This window comes from Grampus griseus (genome assembly GCF_964374135.1).
Source record: "Grampus griseus genome assembly, chromosome: 3".
In the NCBI taxonomy this organism is placed as follows: domain Eukaryota; kingdom Metazoa; phylum Chordata; class Mammalia; order Artiodactyla; family Delphinidae; genus Grampus; species Grampus griseus.
Window position 1 is genome coordinate 160,419,314 of NC_139019.1, and position 17,767 is coordinate 160,437,080.

At 50.8% G+C, this 17,767-nt stretch overlaps 2 protein-coding genes across 2 annotated transcripts in view; one reads left to right on the forward strand and one right to left on the reverse strand.

The window, feature by feature from the left end:
• The window catches only part of MVB12A (multivesicular body subunit 12A), a gene marked incomplete at both ends in the record, with an annotated part of 1,291 nt that extends 1,060 nt beyond the window's left edge, over positions 1-231 (forward strand). The window contains 1 exon segment of the mRNA XM_082650379.1: positions 86-231. Within this exon segment, the coding sequence (XP_082506505.1) occupies positions 86-231 (146 nt within the window).
• A 9,795-nt stretch (positions 232-10,026) lies between these two features.
• TMEM221 (transmembrane protein 221) lies at positions 10,027-16,550 on the reverse strand (the record flags this gene model as incomplete). The annotated part of the gene is made up of 3 exons (XM_082652550.1): positions 10,027-10,496; positions 13,876-13,961; positions 16,231-16,550. 3 exons carry the CDS (start codon positions 16,548-16,550, stop codon positions 10,027-10,029), a joined length of 876 nt encoding a protein of 291 aa, XP_082508676.1.
• Between the last annotated feature and the right edge of the window lie 1,217 nt (positions 16,551-17,767).

Here is a 17,767-nt window from a genome sequence, read left to right on the forward strand (position 1 = left end):
CGCAGGAGTCAGGGACGGACGCACACCCAACAAGCGGGTGAAATCCCGGAGGGCAGGGGGCGCTGCCACCACTCCCATTCTACAGAGGGAGAAACTGAGGCTCAGCGAGTGCCTGAGCCGGGATTCCGAATCACAGAGGAGACCGGGTCCCGCCCCTCCATCATTGCGCGTAACAGTAATAATAGTAACAGCTACCGTTTATACTTCGAGGACCTTCTCACCAACACCTGATGTACAGTATCTCATTTAGTCCTCCCCCAGCTCAGTGGGAAGCCCTGGTTGCGTGGCCATTTCACAGATAGGAAAACCGAAGCAGGAGGCGGCTAAATTCACAGCTGGGATTCCAACCCAGAGCCTGCTCTCTAACCACCAAGCTGTTCTGTTCTGTGCGTCCCTTTTCCTCCGCTGTGTGGTAGACACAAACGGTGGATACTCACGAATTGCGGTAGTTACCTCGTGTAAAGTAGCGTGAAAACTGAATTAGGAAATACTGTATTCCTCGGGGAGACACAGGTAGGTTTTTGTAAGCCACTAGTCACATTTTGGTCAAGTAATCAATACATAACCTTGTTTTCTGTGCATTTCAAGACACCTTGTTTAATATACATGCTGCCGATTTGTTAACGGTGAACTCACGGCCACCAGCCCTAGAACTCACGTCTGAACAAAGCTCATCGGAGAGTATTTGCTTCCGGAGGCACATCCCAGCCTTCTTGCACCTGGGGACACTAGATAGCTCCTCAGCACTACACTTGGGGGCCTTTGCAAACAGCAAAACTCACCAATGAAAAAGCACAAAAATGCAAAATGGGCCACTGGCTAGACCTCAAGAAGGATGCCTGTTTACAGTCAGAGCTGGAACAGGAAGGCAGGACGTCGCCTTGTCCTACCACAGCTGGGAACGTGCACCTCTGAGGACTCAAATTTTTTCCGGCACTGTGCATGTCCACCAATAGCCGCAAAAGCGCTGTGAGTATCGATCTGGGGGTCACAGATTTGAGCCAGTAGAATTGGCGAATACGGACTCCACAAACTATTTGTGAAATGAACCACCCCAGGGCTCACACTGTCTCTCCCACGCGTGTGCTTCCTTTTCTGCTCTCTCTTCCCCAGGTACCCATAGCGTCAGGGTGGCCCAGGTCAGGAACATTCCCCAGATCTCTGCAGCGTAGGAAGGCTTAAGGCTTATTTCTCATCCACATCACGTGACCATGGCAGGGCGGCAACAGGCTGCTCGTCGTAGTGGCAAGGATCTCACGCTGTCAAGTGCTCTGGCCTGGAAGTGCCTTGTCAAAGTTCTGCTCACAGCTCATTGGCCAGAAGGGGTCACACGGGGTCCCAAGGGGATGTGCCACCCACCCAGGCACTTGTGTCTAACGACACTGGCCTGGGGACCTGAAGGGGGAGATACTGCTCTGCAGAGGGATCTGAGGGAAAAGAGTCCTCTGCCCTGGGAGTCTGAGGGCGGAGACAGTGAACTATCCTGGAGGGGAGGGTGGGGGGAGACGGTACCCCCTCCCCACCCCCCACTTCAGCTGCCTTGGAAAAACTAGGCCTCTGATGCTAAGATATCTCCCCGGATCTCTCCACTCTGGGCGTAGCCCGCACCTGCCAGGTCCCACCCAGGTTGCTCTGGCGCCGGCCATGGAATCCGATCCAGCTGGGAAGCAAAGCCTGTTTGTTCTCTCTGGTTGTGATCTTGGCCACCCCGAAACCAGCCCCAGATCACTTTCCAGGGCATCTGTGTGTGACCAGGGGCCCCCGGACGACCCATACTGGCCTTGGGTCCGACTGGATCAACCATCATTGCCAGGTCACTCACTCTGCAAAATCCCAATCCTCTTGAGTGCAACAGGGCTGGGAACAGCCTCACAAAGGGGCCGGAAAGTCCCGATGGAGCCTCTCCCCTTAGCCCCCAACTCCTGACTTGGGCCACATCAATCCTCACAGCTCCAACTAAGCTTACATCCTCCTGGGCTACAGGGAAGGGAGAAGAAGAGGAAGACTTATCCTCCTCCCTTTAGCCGGCTCTGAGGCGCTGAGACCCGGGCATCACAGGGTCCTGGGGACTGAGAAGGACATTTCTGGGGAGATGTGGTCCCAGCTCCAATGCTCACTAGCTGGTGACCCTGAGCAGTGGCTTAACCTCTCTATACCTCAGTTTGTCCATCTTTACAATGGGAATCTCAATGGTCCTCACCTCATTTGGTAGTTCTGAGGGAGAACTCTTGTGGGGCTGTGTCTCTCCGCTGCCTCTGCTGACTGTTGCAAAAACTCTTCCTGGCTCTCAAAGTTCTTCTCAGCTGGAAGGCTTCTGCAGCCCAAGGTCGTCTTCTACTGGCTTCTACTAGTCTGGCTTCTGCTAGTGGCATACCCCACACTTCTTGTATTCAAGTGTTCCAGAGCCCAGATGTGGCCCCTACTGCTCTCTCCACCCCCAGATCAGAGGAATGATCTGTGCCAGTCTTGAGCATCCCCTTGGGCACCCTCCCACCCAAACCCCCAAAAGCTGCTGGCTTCTACCCCATCATTCATCCTGCCTATTTTGTTTGTTTGTTTGTTTTGGTTTTGTTTTTTTGCCATGCTGCTTGACTTGCGGGATCTTAGTTCCCCGACCAGAGATTGAACTTGGGCCACTGGCAGTGAAAGTGCTGAGTCCTAACCACTGAACCACCAGGGAATTCCATTATGCCTGTTCTTGAACTTGATCTAAGCGCAATGCCCAAACGAGTCCTCTTCTCTTCTGAGCCTGGCTAATTATATTCACTATTAGGTCTGAGACACTCATCTGTGTTGCCTGAATTCCCTCTTGTTAATTGCTGAGTAGTATTCCATTGTATGGATGTACCACAGTCTGTTCATCTGTTGATGGACATTTGGATTGTCCCTAGTTCTTGGCCATTGAAAGAAATTGCTCTGAGTACTCTTGTACATGTCTTTTGATGAATACACACTCATTTTTTTTTTATTCTTACTAGTCATATATATATATATATTTAACATCTTTATTGGAGTATAATTGCTTTACAATGGTGTGTTAGTTTCTGCTTTATAACAAAGTGAATCAGTTATACATATACATATATCCCCAAATCTCTTCCCTCTTGCGTCTCCCTCCCTCCTACCCTCCCTATCCCACCCCTCTAGGTGGTCACAAAGCACTGAGCTGATCTCCCTGTGCTATGTGGCTGCTTCCCACTAGCTATCTATTTTACGTTTGGTAGTGTATATATGTCCATGCCACTCTCTCACTTTGCCCCAGCTTACCCTTCCCTTTCCCCGTATCCTCAAGTCCATTCTCTAGTAGGTCTGCGTATTTATTCCCATCTTGCCCCTAGGTTCTTCATGATCATTTTTTTTTTTTTTAGATTCCATATATATGTGTTAGCATATGGTATTTGCCTTTCTCTTTCTGACTTAACTTCACTCTGTTTGACAGACTCTAGGTCCATCCACCTCACTACAAATAACTCAATTTTGTTTCTTTTTATGGCTGAGTAATATTCCATTGTATATATGTGCCACATCTTCTTTATCCATTCATCTGTTGATGGACACTTAGGTTGCTTCCATGTCCTGGCTATTGTAAATAGAGCTGCAATGAACATTGTGGTACATGGCTCTTTTTGAATATGGTTTTCTCAAGGTGTATGCCCAGTAGTGGGATTGCTGGGTCATATGGTAGTTCTATTTTTAGTTTTTTAAGGAACCTCCATACTGTTCTCCATAGTGGCTGTACCAATTTACATTCCCACCAACAGTGCAAGAGGGTTCCCTTTTCTCCACACCCTCTCCAGCATTTATCGTTTCTAGATTTTTTTTTTTTTTTTTTTTTTTTTGTGGTACACGGGCCTCTCACTGTTGTGGCCTCTCCCATCGTGGAGCAGAGGCTCCGGACGCGCAGGCTCGGCGGCCATGGCTCACGGGCCCAGCCGCTCCGCGGCATGTGGGATCCTCCCAGACCGGGGCACGAACACGTGTCCCCTGCATCGGCAGGTGGACTCTCAACCACTGCGCCATCAGGGAAGCCCCTGTTTCTAGATTTTTTTGATGATGGCCATTCTGACTGATGTGAGCTGATACCTCATTGTAGTTTTGATTTGCATTTCTCTAATGATTAGTGATGTTGAGCATCCTTTCATGTGTTTGTTGGCAATCTGTATATCTTCTTTGGAGAAATGTCTACTTAGGTCTTCTGCCCATTTTTGGAGTGGGTTGTTTGTTTTTTTGATACTGAGCTGCATGAGCTGCTTGTAAATTTTGGAGATTAATCCTTTGTCAGTTGCTTCATTTGCAAATATTTTCTCCCATTCTGAGGGTTGTCTTTTCGTCTTGTTTATGGTTTCCTTTGCTGTGCAAAGGCTTTGAAGTTTCATTAGGTCCCATTTGTTTATTTTTGTTTTTATTTCCATTTCTCTAGGAGGTGGGTCAAAAAGGATCTTGCTGTGATTTATGTCATAGAGTGTTCTGCCTGTGTTTTCCTCTAAAAGTTTGATAGTGTCTGGCCTTACATTTAGGTCTTTAATCCATTTTGAGTTTATTTTTGTGTATGGTGTTAGGGAGTGTTCTAATTTCATTCTTTTACATGGAGCTGCCCAGTTTTCCCAGCACCACTTATTGAAGAGGGTGTCTTTTCTCCACTGTATATTCTTGCCTCCTTTATCAAAGATAAGGTGACCATATGTGCGTGGGTTTATCTCTGGGCTTTCTATCCTGTTCCATTGATCTATATCTCTGCTTTTGTGCCAGTACCATACTGTCTTGATTACTGTGGCTTTGTAGTATAGTCTGAAGTCAGGGAGCCTGACTGATGAATACACACTCATTCTTGTTGGGTAAATACCCTGAGTGGAAATTCTAAGTGGTAAGGGAGGCCTATCTTCAGCTTAAGCAGATACGGCCAAGCAGACTTCTAAGACTGTCGCACCAATTTACCCTCCCACCCACAGCAAATAAGAGTTCCAGTGGCTCCATGTCTTCACCAACACTTGGCATTGTCAGTTTTGTTAATTTTGTCCATTTGTCTCACCAGTTTGAATTTCTTAGCTATCATGTACACTCTTGCCAGCTTAGAAATCTGAACTGAAAAAGCTGACCCGTGCTGTATAGAAAACACCCCTTTCTCATCTTCCTTATCCACCTGCCCTTTTTATTTGTCATGGGGAAGAGCCCACAGAGAATTTACAAGACATTAAGTCGTTTGTGAGATGGTTCCCTTTGGAACCTTTTGTCTTGGTATCCTGGTGTTCAGGCCTGTGTAATCCTCCACTTGAGGGCAGGCCGGATCTAGTGTAGACTCACCTCTAACCAATGGAATACAGTAAGGGTGATGGGACTTCACTTCTGTGAGTAGGTTTAAAATACAAGATTTCCATCTTGTTGCAGACTCTCTCTTGTTGGCTACAATGATGCACACTGCCCTATAGAGAGGCCCACATGTCACGGAACTGAGGGCAGCCTCTGGCCAACAGCCAGCAAGGAACCAAGGACTTAAGTTCCACAGCTCACAGGGAATTGAATCCTGCCAACAAACACAAAGTGAACTTGAAAGCAGATCCTACCCTGGTTGAATCATTTTTTTTTCTTTTTTTAAATTTATTTATTTATCTTTGGCTGCATCAGGTCTTCGTTGCTGCGCATGGGCTTTCTCTAGTTGTGGTGAGTGGGGGCTACTCTTTGTTGCGGTGCGCAGGCTTCTCATTGCAGTGGCTTCTCTTTGTTGTGGAGCACAGGCCCTAGAGCAGGCAGGCTTCAGTAGTTGTGACACGCGGGCTCAGTAGTTGTGGCTCGCGGGCTGTAGAGCACAGGTTCAGTGGTCGTGGGGCACGGGCTTCGTTGCTCTGCGGCATGTGGAATCTTCCCAGACCAGGGCTTGAACCCGTGTCCCCTGCACTGGCAGGTGGATTCTTAACCACTGCGCCACCAGGGAAGCCCTTAAAGTGTTTTTAATAAAGTGTTCTCTGGGGGAAACGGGCCCCTTGTTTGCTCTGAGCAATCTCCCTCAAGGTGGCATCTGACCTTCTGTTCTAAATGTCACCAGCACAGAGGACCCCAACTCCATCTGCCACTTTCAGAAGATTTTACCTGCAGAAGTAAAGGTGGGAGACCAGTGGGTGTGATGAGGGGGCAACAGTGGTGACCCTTGTGTGAGTTAGGCAGGGTGTTGGCTCATGGTGGGCATCCAAAAACCAACAGCTCTTCTCAACCACAAATAGCACAGTTAAGTGCTTTCAATATCCCGTTTATGCCTGCTGTTCCAAAAATGCCACGAAGCTGGAGCAGATGCTATCTGTGCCTCCCTCCCCTCCACAGCAAGTACCTGTGACCCTGCCTGGGGCCTCCTGTGACCAGAGGAGCGTGTCTAGCTGGTGCACAGGGAAGGCTAGAAGTGTGAGGGGTCAGTCCCTCTGGGAACAGCTCTCAGCTAATGCCTGATGGAAATAGGAGGATAAATATCCCAGCCCCCTCACCCCTGGGCTGGGACCAACTGCCATGTGTGCTCTATACTGTCTCCCTGGGGTGCCCAGGGGGATCGAGCCCCCGTTGCCCTTAGCGCCATCTGCCCATTGGCGCCCCCTGCAGGGTTCCGGGGCTTCCTGGGGTCACTTCCCAGGTAAACCACATCTTGGCAATCATCTCAGCCTTTGGTTCTGATGACCCTAAACCAAGGCAACATCTTTTTTATAATTAATTAATTAGGTTGTGTCGGGTCTTAGTTGTGGCATGCGGGATCTTCATTGTGGTATGCGGGATCTTTTCGTTGCAGTGCATGGGCTCTTCGTTGCAGCGTGCGGGCTCAGTAGTTGTGGCACATGGGCTTAGTTGCCCCACGGCATATGGGATCGTAGTTCCCCGACCAGGGATCAAACCTGGGTCCCCTGCATTGGAAAGCGCATTCTTAACCACTGGACCACGAGGGAAGTCCCCAAGGCAGCATCTTTAACAGATGTGTCTACACCTCAAAATGTACCAGGATGCCGACAGCTACTTATGTCGGTGAGGCCCGTGGAGCTAACGGAGTCATTGATGCTCTCCGATTTGGTCCTCACAGCTGTACTATGATGGGATTGGGGGATTAGCCCTATTTTATAAAGAAAGAAACTGAAGTGCAGGTCGCATGACTGCTCCCTGAGCCAGGTCTGTCCAAGCTGGCTCTTGGAACACAAAACCCTCATCAGGTGCCCGGGACAGGGAGCAACCAGAGCGTTTGGCTCCAGCCCTAGGACCAGCCTCTTCCCTGCTCGCCAGATTCTGATCAAAATACGAAGGTGCTCAGCACCCCATCCAGGGCGGTGTCGACAACAGGGCCAGGTTTCAGCAGGGACTGTGGGCAGCGCTTCCAGCCAGCCTCCCACGTTGTAACCTTGCAGACTTTCCAGGGCTCCAGTTCTTGGTCCCAGGAGGACGCGCAGAGATCAGGGATCTCTGATGGGATGAGGCTAGTGAGCACGTAGGGCCCACATTTAAGGAGGTGCTCGCTTCTAACTTGGGGCCCACCTGCACGTGAAGGAACCTGAGAGTGAGTGCCTCCTTAAATTTTCTTTTTTTAAGTTGAGGTGAAATTCACATAACATGAAATTCACCAATTAAAAATGTACAGTTCAGTGGCATTTAGCGCATGGAGGATATGCAACCATCACCTCTATCTAGTTCCAGAACATTTCCATCACCCCAAAGGAAACGTCATCCCTATTAGCCATTACTCCCTATTCCCCCTCCCCCAGCCCCTGGCAACCACTAATCTACTTTATATCTCTGTAGGTTTGCCTGTTCTGGACATTTCATATCAATGGGATCATTGGCCTTTGTGTCTGGCTTCTTTCAATCAGCATTATGTTTTCAGGGTTCCTCCGTGCTGTAGCATGTGTCAGAGCTTCCTTCCTTTTATGGCTGAGTAATATTCCACTGTATGGATGGATCACTTTTTGTGTATTCATTCATCTGTTGATGGACATTTGGGGTGTTTCCACCTTGTGGTGACTGTGACTAGCGCTGCTATGAATGCACGTGTACAAGGATTTGTCTGAACCCTTGTTTTCAATTCTTTAGAGCCCCCTTAAATTTTGTACCCGCACCCTAGTCCTGGCCTTGAAGATTAGGCCTAGACGTCTAGCTTCTAATTCTCCTGACCAGTCCACCAGGTACTCCTCGCACACAGCCAGCTTGGGTCCTTCCTCCTCAACTCTCTTGCCCACCCTCAGAGTCCCCAGGGCCTCCCCCATTCCAGAGAGTTCTCAGAAACTGGAGTCTCCAGTGTTTCCCGGGCACTAGCTATGTCCTGGTGTCCTACGTGACAGGGTTATGGGGTTCCAGCCATCACCACCGCCATGTGTTCTCACATGAGTGGCCTTGCTTTTCTGGCCTCAGTTTGCCCATCTGTGAGTGGGGTTGTCCTAAGGATTAACTAAAGCCGGAAGTGCCTGGTGTGTGTCTGCAGTACTAGGCATGGGACACGACATTCATTCTGACTCGATCCTCTTCAATGATATTTTCATGCTCACCGAGAGCCTATGCTTCCTGGGCACCCCTGTGACAGGTGCCATATGGGAGGAGGAGGTCTGTGCAGCCTCCCAGGGGCTCAGGAAGGAGGTGATCCAAGCCAAAGGGGCACCCAGCTCTGTATTTGATCATCAGAATCCTTACCCAAGGTCAGGTTTGGGGACCAGCTTCCCTGCTGGGTGCTGCCACCTCTCTGCCCATGGAGATGGGTCCTGGGGGACTTCAAGCCACTGTGTGGCCGAGCTTCCTCCACCCCGAGTCCCTGTGTGGCCCAGGAAGGGACGGCTTGGGAGACTTCTGGGGACATTTGTCCATTTGGGGTGGGGGCAGGGACCAGGCCATCCCTGCACCCTGTGAAATGTATATGCGTGAAGATTTGTGGGGCATGGGTCCCAGACTTGGCTCTACAAGGGGCACACTCTCTGCCCCCTGACTCCTGCCCTTTCTACCCCCACTCCTTTCCCTCCACCCCTCATCCTGGGTCTGCACTTGGCCACGCAGCACGTTTGGACATGGCTCAGATGACATGGAAATAGTGACATGGAGTTTATTTTCAGGTTGTGCAGGACAGGGGTGGGGCCGGGGCCTCCGGAGACCCCCTGAGGCTCTGAGTTATCCACTCCAAGCCCTGTCAGTTCCAAGAGTCCCAGACACTGGCCATCAACCCACCTTTTCCTGCTACCAGGCACCCCGACTGACAGAAGCACAGGTTGACACGCCTTGAGGACCTGCTATGCACAGGCCCCTGGAATGGCTCACACGGAGTCTCACGGGAGCCTTAGGAAGAGGGACCGCTTCCATTCCCATTTTACAGACCAGGAAACTGAGACACAGAGCGGTGAAGCCCTCAGCCACAGGCCCACAGCCAGGAGTCTGGGTCCAGGCCTCCAGGTGCGTCCATGGCCCTGGGCTGCTCTGAGCTCCGCACACACAGGTTTCAAACGCTCACAGCCCGGAAGGAGTCGCAGAGTCTGAGACTTGCACTATCAGCAGCATGGGGGTTACAGGACCTGGGTTCGAATCCTGGCTCTGATGCTCAATACTGGCCGTGGGACCCTTGGTGAGTCACTGCCCCTCTCTGGGCCTCGGTTTCCTCATCTGTAAAATGGACGGAGATGTTTAGAGAAATGCTGCCTGAGCTCTCCCCTCCCCTCCTGCCTATACCAGAATCTTATTCATTCTGGGCAGCTACATTTCCTTGTCTCATCTGTATTGAAGCGTGGCCACATGACTCTGTTCTGGCCAATGGGGTATAAGCAGAAGTGTCCCAAGGCCTCCCAGGAAAACTTCCAAAATCTCCTGAGAAGTCCTGGCCCTCTGCCTTTCTCTCTGAGTGAGGTAAAGGTAAAGGTTGGAGCCCTGGCAGCCTTTTTGTGCCATGAGGCAACCTTGAGGACACACATCAGGGATGCTGTGAACTGAGAGAGAAATCAAGTTATACTGCTACTGTGGTTGAGCCTGGAGCTATCTCTACAAGGGTCCTCTTCCTGCTTCCTGACCCTAGGTCTCTATCCTTGATCTTTGGGCTCACACCAGAGTGGAGTCCTTCCCTGAACCCCCTGGCCTGTGGCTCAGGATGCTACGCATCTCATGAGTGACCTCTTCCCAGTGCCCCTCACTGGCAGACAGTGTCCGGTGCATGCGGAATGCAGGCAGGCTGCCCTCCCGGCCTCCCCCTATGGCTGCAGGTGTTGTGGCAGTAACCATGGATCTGAGGGAGTCCCCAGGTTTTGGGTAGGATGAGTAGGGGGTCCAGTGATGGGTACCCTGCTGGGGCTGAGCCCTGGAGCTGGCCTTGGAGACTTCAGAAGGGCAGACAGGGTCGTCTTCAAAGTGCGGTGGGGACAGCTCATGGAGGCCACGGCGGGTGGCCCGGGCGGCCCGGAGTAGAGTGTGGGTCAGCGCCGCCACCAGGACCAGAGCACCCAAGCCAAGGATGGAGGCAGCTGCCGCACCCGTCTCGATCTCGAAGAGAAGCAGGGCGTAGATGGATAGTGCTGGGGAAGGAAACGGCTCTTATTCAACGTTTGTTCTCCCACCCCTGGGAGAGCTCCCCCACATGGAGAGCAGTTATAGAAAATTGTACATTATGATAGGCACATAGACTAACGCATCTAACCCTTTCACACCCGACAAATACATCATCATCACATCTGTTTTACTATAAAATGGTAAATTGCGTGTTATGTGTACTTTACCACGATTGAAACAACTCAGATCTCAGGCTTTCTGAATCCCTGTGATTGACCTTGAGTGAATCACGGTCCCTCTCTGGCCTCAGTTTGCTGATCTGAACAAGAAGACAGTTGGCGGGGACTTCCCTGGTGGTCCAGTGGGTAAGACTCCGCCCTCCCAATGCAGAGGACCTGGGTTGCACCCCTGGTCAGGGAACTAGATCCCACATGCATGCCACAACTAAGGAGCAGCAACTAAAAATCCCGCATGCCGCAACTAAAAAGATCCCACATGCCACAACTAAGAACTGGCGCAGCCAAAATAAATAAATAAAAGTAAATCTTAAAAATCAAAAAAGACAGTTGACGACCTGGCCTTGAGGACCTGTACTGGTTCTCTGTTGCCCTGTCCGATGTCCAGTTGGCACCACCATTCTTTTTGGTGGGGACTGTGCTGTGCATTGTAGGACATTTAGCAGCTTCTATCCACCAGATACCAGTAGTACGCTCCGCCTGCCCTATCGTGACAACCAAAAATGTCTCTAGATGTTGATTGCCAAATGTTCCCTCAGGGGCAGAATCAGTTCCCATTGAGAAGTGCTGGTCCAGTCCCTACCCCTACCCTGGTCACTGGTCTAGAAGGACTGACCCACCACTCTGGCATCAGTGACATGTATGGTTCTAGGCCAATCAGAGCACTGCTTCCCCTGATTATAGTGATTGGTGCATGGCTATCACATGACCCAAGCTCAGCCAATCAGAGTCAGCCCTGGGACCTTTGCTTGGCCTATGAGGACAGGGTTATTTTCTAACTGCAGCCATTAGGGAATTGGTAGGAGAGAAGCCCAGAGCTGATGAAGGACTTCTTGGCACTTTGTGGGCTGTTTTAATGCTTTCTCCAGCTCTGTACTCTTGCTTTTGAAGATGCCACAATGCATCATGTCTGACATATTAAGGCAAGGCCAAGGACTTTTTTTGCTCTAAACATTTTTTTAAATATTTTTATTTATGTATTTATTTGGCTGTGCTGGGTCTTAGTTGCGGCATGTGAACTCTTAGTTGCAGCATGTGGGATCTAATTCCCTGACCAGGGATCGAACCCAGGCCCCCTGCATTGGGAGCGTGGAGTCTTAGCCACTGGACCACCAGGGAAGTCCTTGCTCTAAAATTTTTTTTTTTTTTTTTTTTTTTTTTTTTGCGGTACGCGGGCCTCTCACTTTTGCGGCCTCTCCCGTTGTGGAGCACAGGCTCCGGACGTGCAGGCTCAGCGGCCATGGCTCAAGGGCCCAGCCGCTCCGCGGCATGTGGGATCTTCCCGGACCGGGGCACGACCCGCGTCCCCTGCATCGGCAGGCAGACTCTCAACCACTGCGCCACCAGGGAAGCCCTAAACATTTTTTTCTTTTTTTGAAAGATCTTTATAACTATTATTTTGGCTCTGGTTAGCAATGAATGAATGATTGGCTGGACATGCTCAGGAATTCTTGCTGAGTGAGGTCACCTATCCTCAAAAAGAATCTAAATGGGAGCTGAACAAATTCTTAATTTAATGCTTAATGAGGCTGACATAGTTACCTTTGTTTGCCCTTTGTGAGTTTTCTTGTATTTTAGAATAAGAATATTTTATTCTTCAAGTCTCCAACACTTTTGTTGGCTTATGAAAAGGCTTGAGGTCATAGGTATTGTGTTGAAAGCGCTTACAGAGACAGGCCTCTTTCTCAGGGCACGGCAGGTGATGAGATGAAGTGAGAAGCATTTCTGAAGACCTCATTGGAGTGCCTGGATCCAGCCACACCTGAGGCCAATAACCCCTGATCTTTTCAGATACACGAGTCACTCCATCCACTCTCCTTTTTAAAAAACACACATCCAGGGCTTCCCTGGTGGCGCAGTGGTTGAGAATCCGCCTGCCAATGCAAGGGGCACGGGTTTGAGCCCTGGTTCGGGAAGATCCCACATGCCGTGGAGCAACTAAGCCCGTGCACCACAACTAATGAGCCCATGTGCCACAACTACTGGAGCCCACGTGCCTAGAGCCCGTGCTGTGCAACGAGAAGCCACTGCAGTGAGAAGCCTGCACACCACAATGAAGAGTGGCCTCCTCTCACCGCAACTAGAGAAAGCCCGCTCACCACATCGAAGACCCAATGTAGCCAAAAATAAGTAAATAAAATATATTTAAAAAAAAAAACACACACACACATCCAGAGCATTTTTGTTTGTTTTTGGCCACGTGGCACGTGGGATCTTAGTTCTTAGTTCCCTGACCAGGGATGAACCCACGCCCCCTGCAGTGGAAGCGCAGATTCTTAACCATTGGATCGCCAGGGAAGTTCCACACTTAATAAAATCCAGAGCATTTTATGAAGTCAAACAACAAGAGTTATGCAGAGTTCGCTGCACTGTACATACAAATTCCCACAATGAACCCTAGGCTCATATCTCATGAATAAATCTTTTAAATATATCTTGTAAACTTCTATTTCTCTAGTATGGTACTAAGGAAAAACAGTAATAGCAAATTCCTTGTTTTTCAGTCAGCTGATTTTTTTTTCTTCCAGTGAAACAGGTTGTTTATAAGGCTGCCAAGGATCTATGTATGATTCAGCGCTGAGTCTCCAGCACCAGCAACATATTTTTCAAGATTAGAACAAAATATAAGATGTCAGGAGTCTCTTTAAGAAAGGGGATGATTGGATTCCTTTACCAGCATGTTGTGGGTGAGAGAATGTTGATCAAAGAAGAGTTATAAGTCGGGGAAGGAAAGACAGTGCAGTGTGTCCCTCGGGCACTCAGGTTATTAGTTTTTACTCTGCTTCATGTTTTGGGATTTAAAATTGCATTTCTGGTTTATGAAGCGTATTTTTTTTTTCTTAAGCCCTTCTTGAGCTGGATTCAGATATTTGTGATCAAAACAGTTTTTGCTAAGGCCAACCTGTGAAACACTATCTCCAGAAACCACCAAGGACTTGGAAACTTTTATTCAAACCAAATGTAGAAAACTGATGAATCAGAGGTGTTCTGAAGACAGCTGCCATTTATGGAATCCCCACTGGGATCAGATGCCAGCCATGGGCTAGAGTGTAGGAGCCAAGAGTGAAACAGGCAGGCTGCCTCTGGAGCTGACCCCAGTTGTGGGGCTATTACCCCCGGTCACCCCAACCCAGGGCCCTACACCCCATGTTCTATCCTGAGCACGTACCTGCTAAGTAGACGGAGACCCCACAACAGAAGAGGCCGAGGGCCACATGTCTGAGGAGGCGGCAGTCATAGAGAAACCAGTCAGACCTGGCAGGGAGGGGGGCAGGAAGAAAATGGGCTCAGGAGGCAGAGCTGGTGGAATAAGGATGGGGAGGAGAGGTAGGGGGAGTGGTCCAGCTTTGGGGAACTGGAGGTCTATGTGAGGACCTAACCATCCACTCATCTTTCCCCCCACTCATTCATCCTGTACCATCCACCCGTCCCCATCAATTATTCAATCATACAGCCATCCATCCATTTAACCATGCTTTGTTCATCCATCCATCCATTTATTTAAATATCCATCATTATCCATTCATCCATTTGTCATCTGCCATCCATCCATCCATCCATCCAACCCCCACCCACCCATCCATCCATCGTCTATCTCCCAGTCACCATCCATCGAGCAAACCAACCATCTGTCCATTCATCCATCCAGTCACTAGCCATTCCATTCCCCTCCCCCAAAACCCATCCATATACATCAGTCCATTCGAACACCCAACACTAATGAAGCAGCTATTGTGTACAGACACTTGCTAAACATCTGACCTCCATTATTTTACAGACCATAAGCTTATTTGGGGGTGAGAAAACTGAGGCTAACTTGTTATCAGTGACAATAGAAACAGAGATTCCCAAGAGCTGACATGGATTGAGGACTTAGTTTTGAGCCCAGCCCCTTGCTAAGTGCTTCCACTGGGTGCATGCCCTTCTCCAGTCCTGTGAGATCAGGAAAAGGAGAGCTTCCATCATCACTCACCTCCCACCAATACCATGGAAATGGCCTCCTCCCTGGTCTGCCTTCCAACTCCCCTCCTGACCCCTTTTCTGCACAGTGGCCAGAGTGGGTTCTTTCAAACTTAAGTGGGTTCTTTCAAACTTAAGTCAGATCACATCCCTCCTGGCTCACAACTCTCAGTCAGAGAAAACCCCAAGGGCTTCACCACAGCACAGGAAGCCCTATATAATCCAGTACCTCTTGGACTTCCTTGGTGGTCCAGTGGTTAAGACTCCGTGCTTCCACTGCAAGGGGGGGGGCAAGTTCAATCCCTGGTTGGGGAACTAAGAGCATGCATGCCACATGCGGAAAAAAAAAAAAAAAAAATCCAGTACCTCTCACTTCCTGGCCCTCATCTTCCTTATCTACCCTTCAGCCACACCAATCACCTCTATCACCTTCTAACGCCCTAAGCTCCTTCCTGCTCCAGGGCCTTTGCACATGCTGTTCCCTCTGCCTGGATCACAGTCCCCCAGATCTTCTGCCTCCTTTCCTCCCTCAAGTCTCAACACAGGCCTCCCCTGATGGTCCCATCTCATCCCCCACCCTGTTCTCCTGCACCACATCACCCCATTTTCATCCATTTCCGGCATTCATCACCATTTGACATTACTGATCTGTTTTGTATCTTCATTATCTGTGTCCCCATGAAGGTGGGTCCAGGTCCGCCTGGTTCCTGCTGGGTCGCCAATACCCAATGCTCGGCTCAGCCCCCCGGCAGGTGCCCAACGCATATTTGTCAACTGACAGAACACATGCTTTTCAGCACCCCTTGAACTATCAGACGGAGGGTGCACAATTCGGATGGGATCAGATGGTGGAATTTCCCATCCGCTCAGATCCATGGAATCCTGGACAAGGATCCCAGCTCCCCTCCCCCAGCATCCTGGAAGGAAACACTCAGATATGGGACAGCCAAGTCCTTGGCTCAAGGAAGGTTCCGCACGCCACATGCACCCGCCAGCCGCCCTGTCCAGTGCCCATATCCCCGAGCTCAGGTGCCTGACAAGGAACCCCACCCAGGGCCAGGGCACATGTTCTGGCTCTACCAGATTCAAGTTCAAATCCAGTCCACCCCCTTCCAATCCTGGCAGCCTAGAGAGAGCAGACTCTTTTTAACACACTGTTAAAACGGGAGATAATAACAGCGCCAGCCACCCAGGGGGTTTCACTGTGTTAATCCACATTAAGTGAGGGGCACCTAGAGCTTAGGTTTCCATAAATGACAAACGCTATCAACACTGGGGCTAACTGACCCCAGGCCCTCTCTGAGCCTGTTGCCACATCTTTGAAAAGGGGGTCCCAGCTGTAGTTGTACCTGCTGTAAATTTTCAACAAATATAGGATGGAGGGAGGGGATGGATGGAGAGAAGGAGAAAGAGAGGGAGGGAGGGACGGAAGAAAGGAGGAAGGGAAAGATGGATGGAGGGAGTGAGGAAGGAAAGCTCTCCCCCAACCTGAGGCCCAGAGAAGGGAAGCGGCTCCCCCGGGCTTGTCCAGCCCCCAGCCGGGCAGAGGGGCCGGTCCTCCTACCTGCCGGAGCCCGGTCCCCGCGCCATCTCGGCGCCCAGGTGGCCGCAGAGCGCGGCGAGAAGCAGACAGGTGAGACCCAGCACCAGGGCGAGCGCGGCGAGCGCGGCTGCCAGCGGCAGCAGCGCCCCGGCCGCGTCCTCCGGCAGCCCAGGGCCGGCGCCCAGCTCCGGGCCCACCACGTCGATTCGCGGTCCTCGAAGTTCCGCGCGGCCCGCCTGCAGCTGGAACAGCAGCTGCGCGCCCAGCGCCGCCAGCACGGCCGCGGGGATGCCCAAAAGGATCATCGCGGCCAGCACCCGGCCGCCGTACGACCTGGCCATGGAGGGGTCCTGCGGGCCTATGGGACAGTTGAGGAATCAAAGAGATTTTAGGGGGCAGGGGAGTTGAGGGGCGTCCGAGGCCCTCGGCGGTCCAGAGGGGGCGGGGCCGCAGGGGGGGTTTCTGAATATTGTCGGGGCCGCAGAGGGCTCGGGATGCCAGTCGCGGTGAGGACGAGAAAGCTCTGGGAAAACTTGAGACAAAGTCTTTTCTTTCTCTGTGACCGACAGCTCCTGGCCTCAGAGTTCTGGAGGGGCGGGGCCTGCGGGGGGCGGGGCGAAGAAGGGGCGGAGGCGGTCCCACGTGGGATAAGGGCGCCGTGGCGGGATCCAGAGAGCCTCTCAGATCCATAAACTCATTCAAGTGCCCCATTTTCCCCTCCCGTTGCCCCAAGCACCTGTTTCATTGCTGTCTTTTAAGAAAGAAAAGAAACTTGACCGAATTTTTAAATAATTCGCTCTGATATGTGGTCTCTACCCGCGGATCCGGCAATTGGCTGGAATGTCCCCTCTGCTCACCTTCTTTCAAGGCTTTTCAGAAACGTCAGCCACCTCAGAGAGGCCCTCCTGCACCCCCTCCCCAAGCAGCACACCTGTCCTTCGCTGCTAGCCTTTGTTCTTCCCACGGCACATTTTGGGGGATATTATTTATTTATTTTTAAGTTTTAAAAATTGAGGTGAAATTTACACGACATAAAATTAACCATTAGAGAGGCTTCCCTGGTGGCGCAGTGGTTGAGAGTCCGCCTGCCGATGCAGGGGACACGGGTTCGTGCCCCGGTCCGGGAGGATCCCACATGCCGCGGAGCGGCTGGGCCCGTGAGCCATGGCCGCTGAGCCTGCGCGTTCGGAGCCTGTGCTCCGCAACGGGAGAGGCCACAACAGTGAGAGGCCCTCGTACCGCAAAAAAAAAAAAAAAATTAACCATTAGAAAGTGAACAATTCAGTGGTATTTAGTACATACACAACGTTGTGCAACCATCACCTCTATCTAGTTCTGGAATTTCCATTCCGCCCCTCCCCCATTAGCAGTCACTTCCCATTCCCCCCTCTCAGCCCCTGGTAACCACAAATCAATCTACTGTCTGTCTCTATGGATTTGTCTTTTCTGGACGTTTCATATAAACAAAACCAGACAATATGTGGCCTTTTGTGTCTGGCTTCTTTCCCTGAGCATAAGGTTTTTAAGGCTCATCCATGTTGTAGCTCGTGTCAGTGCT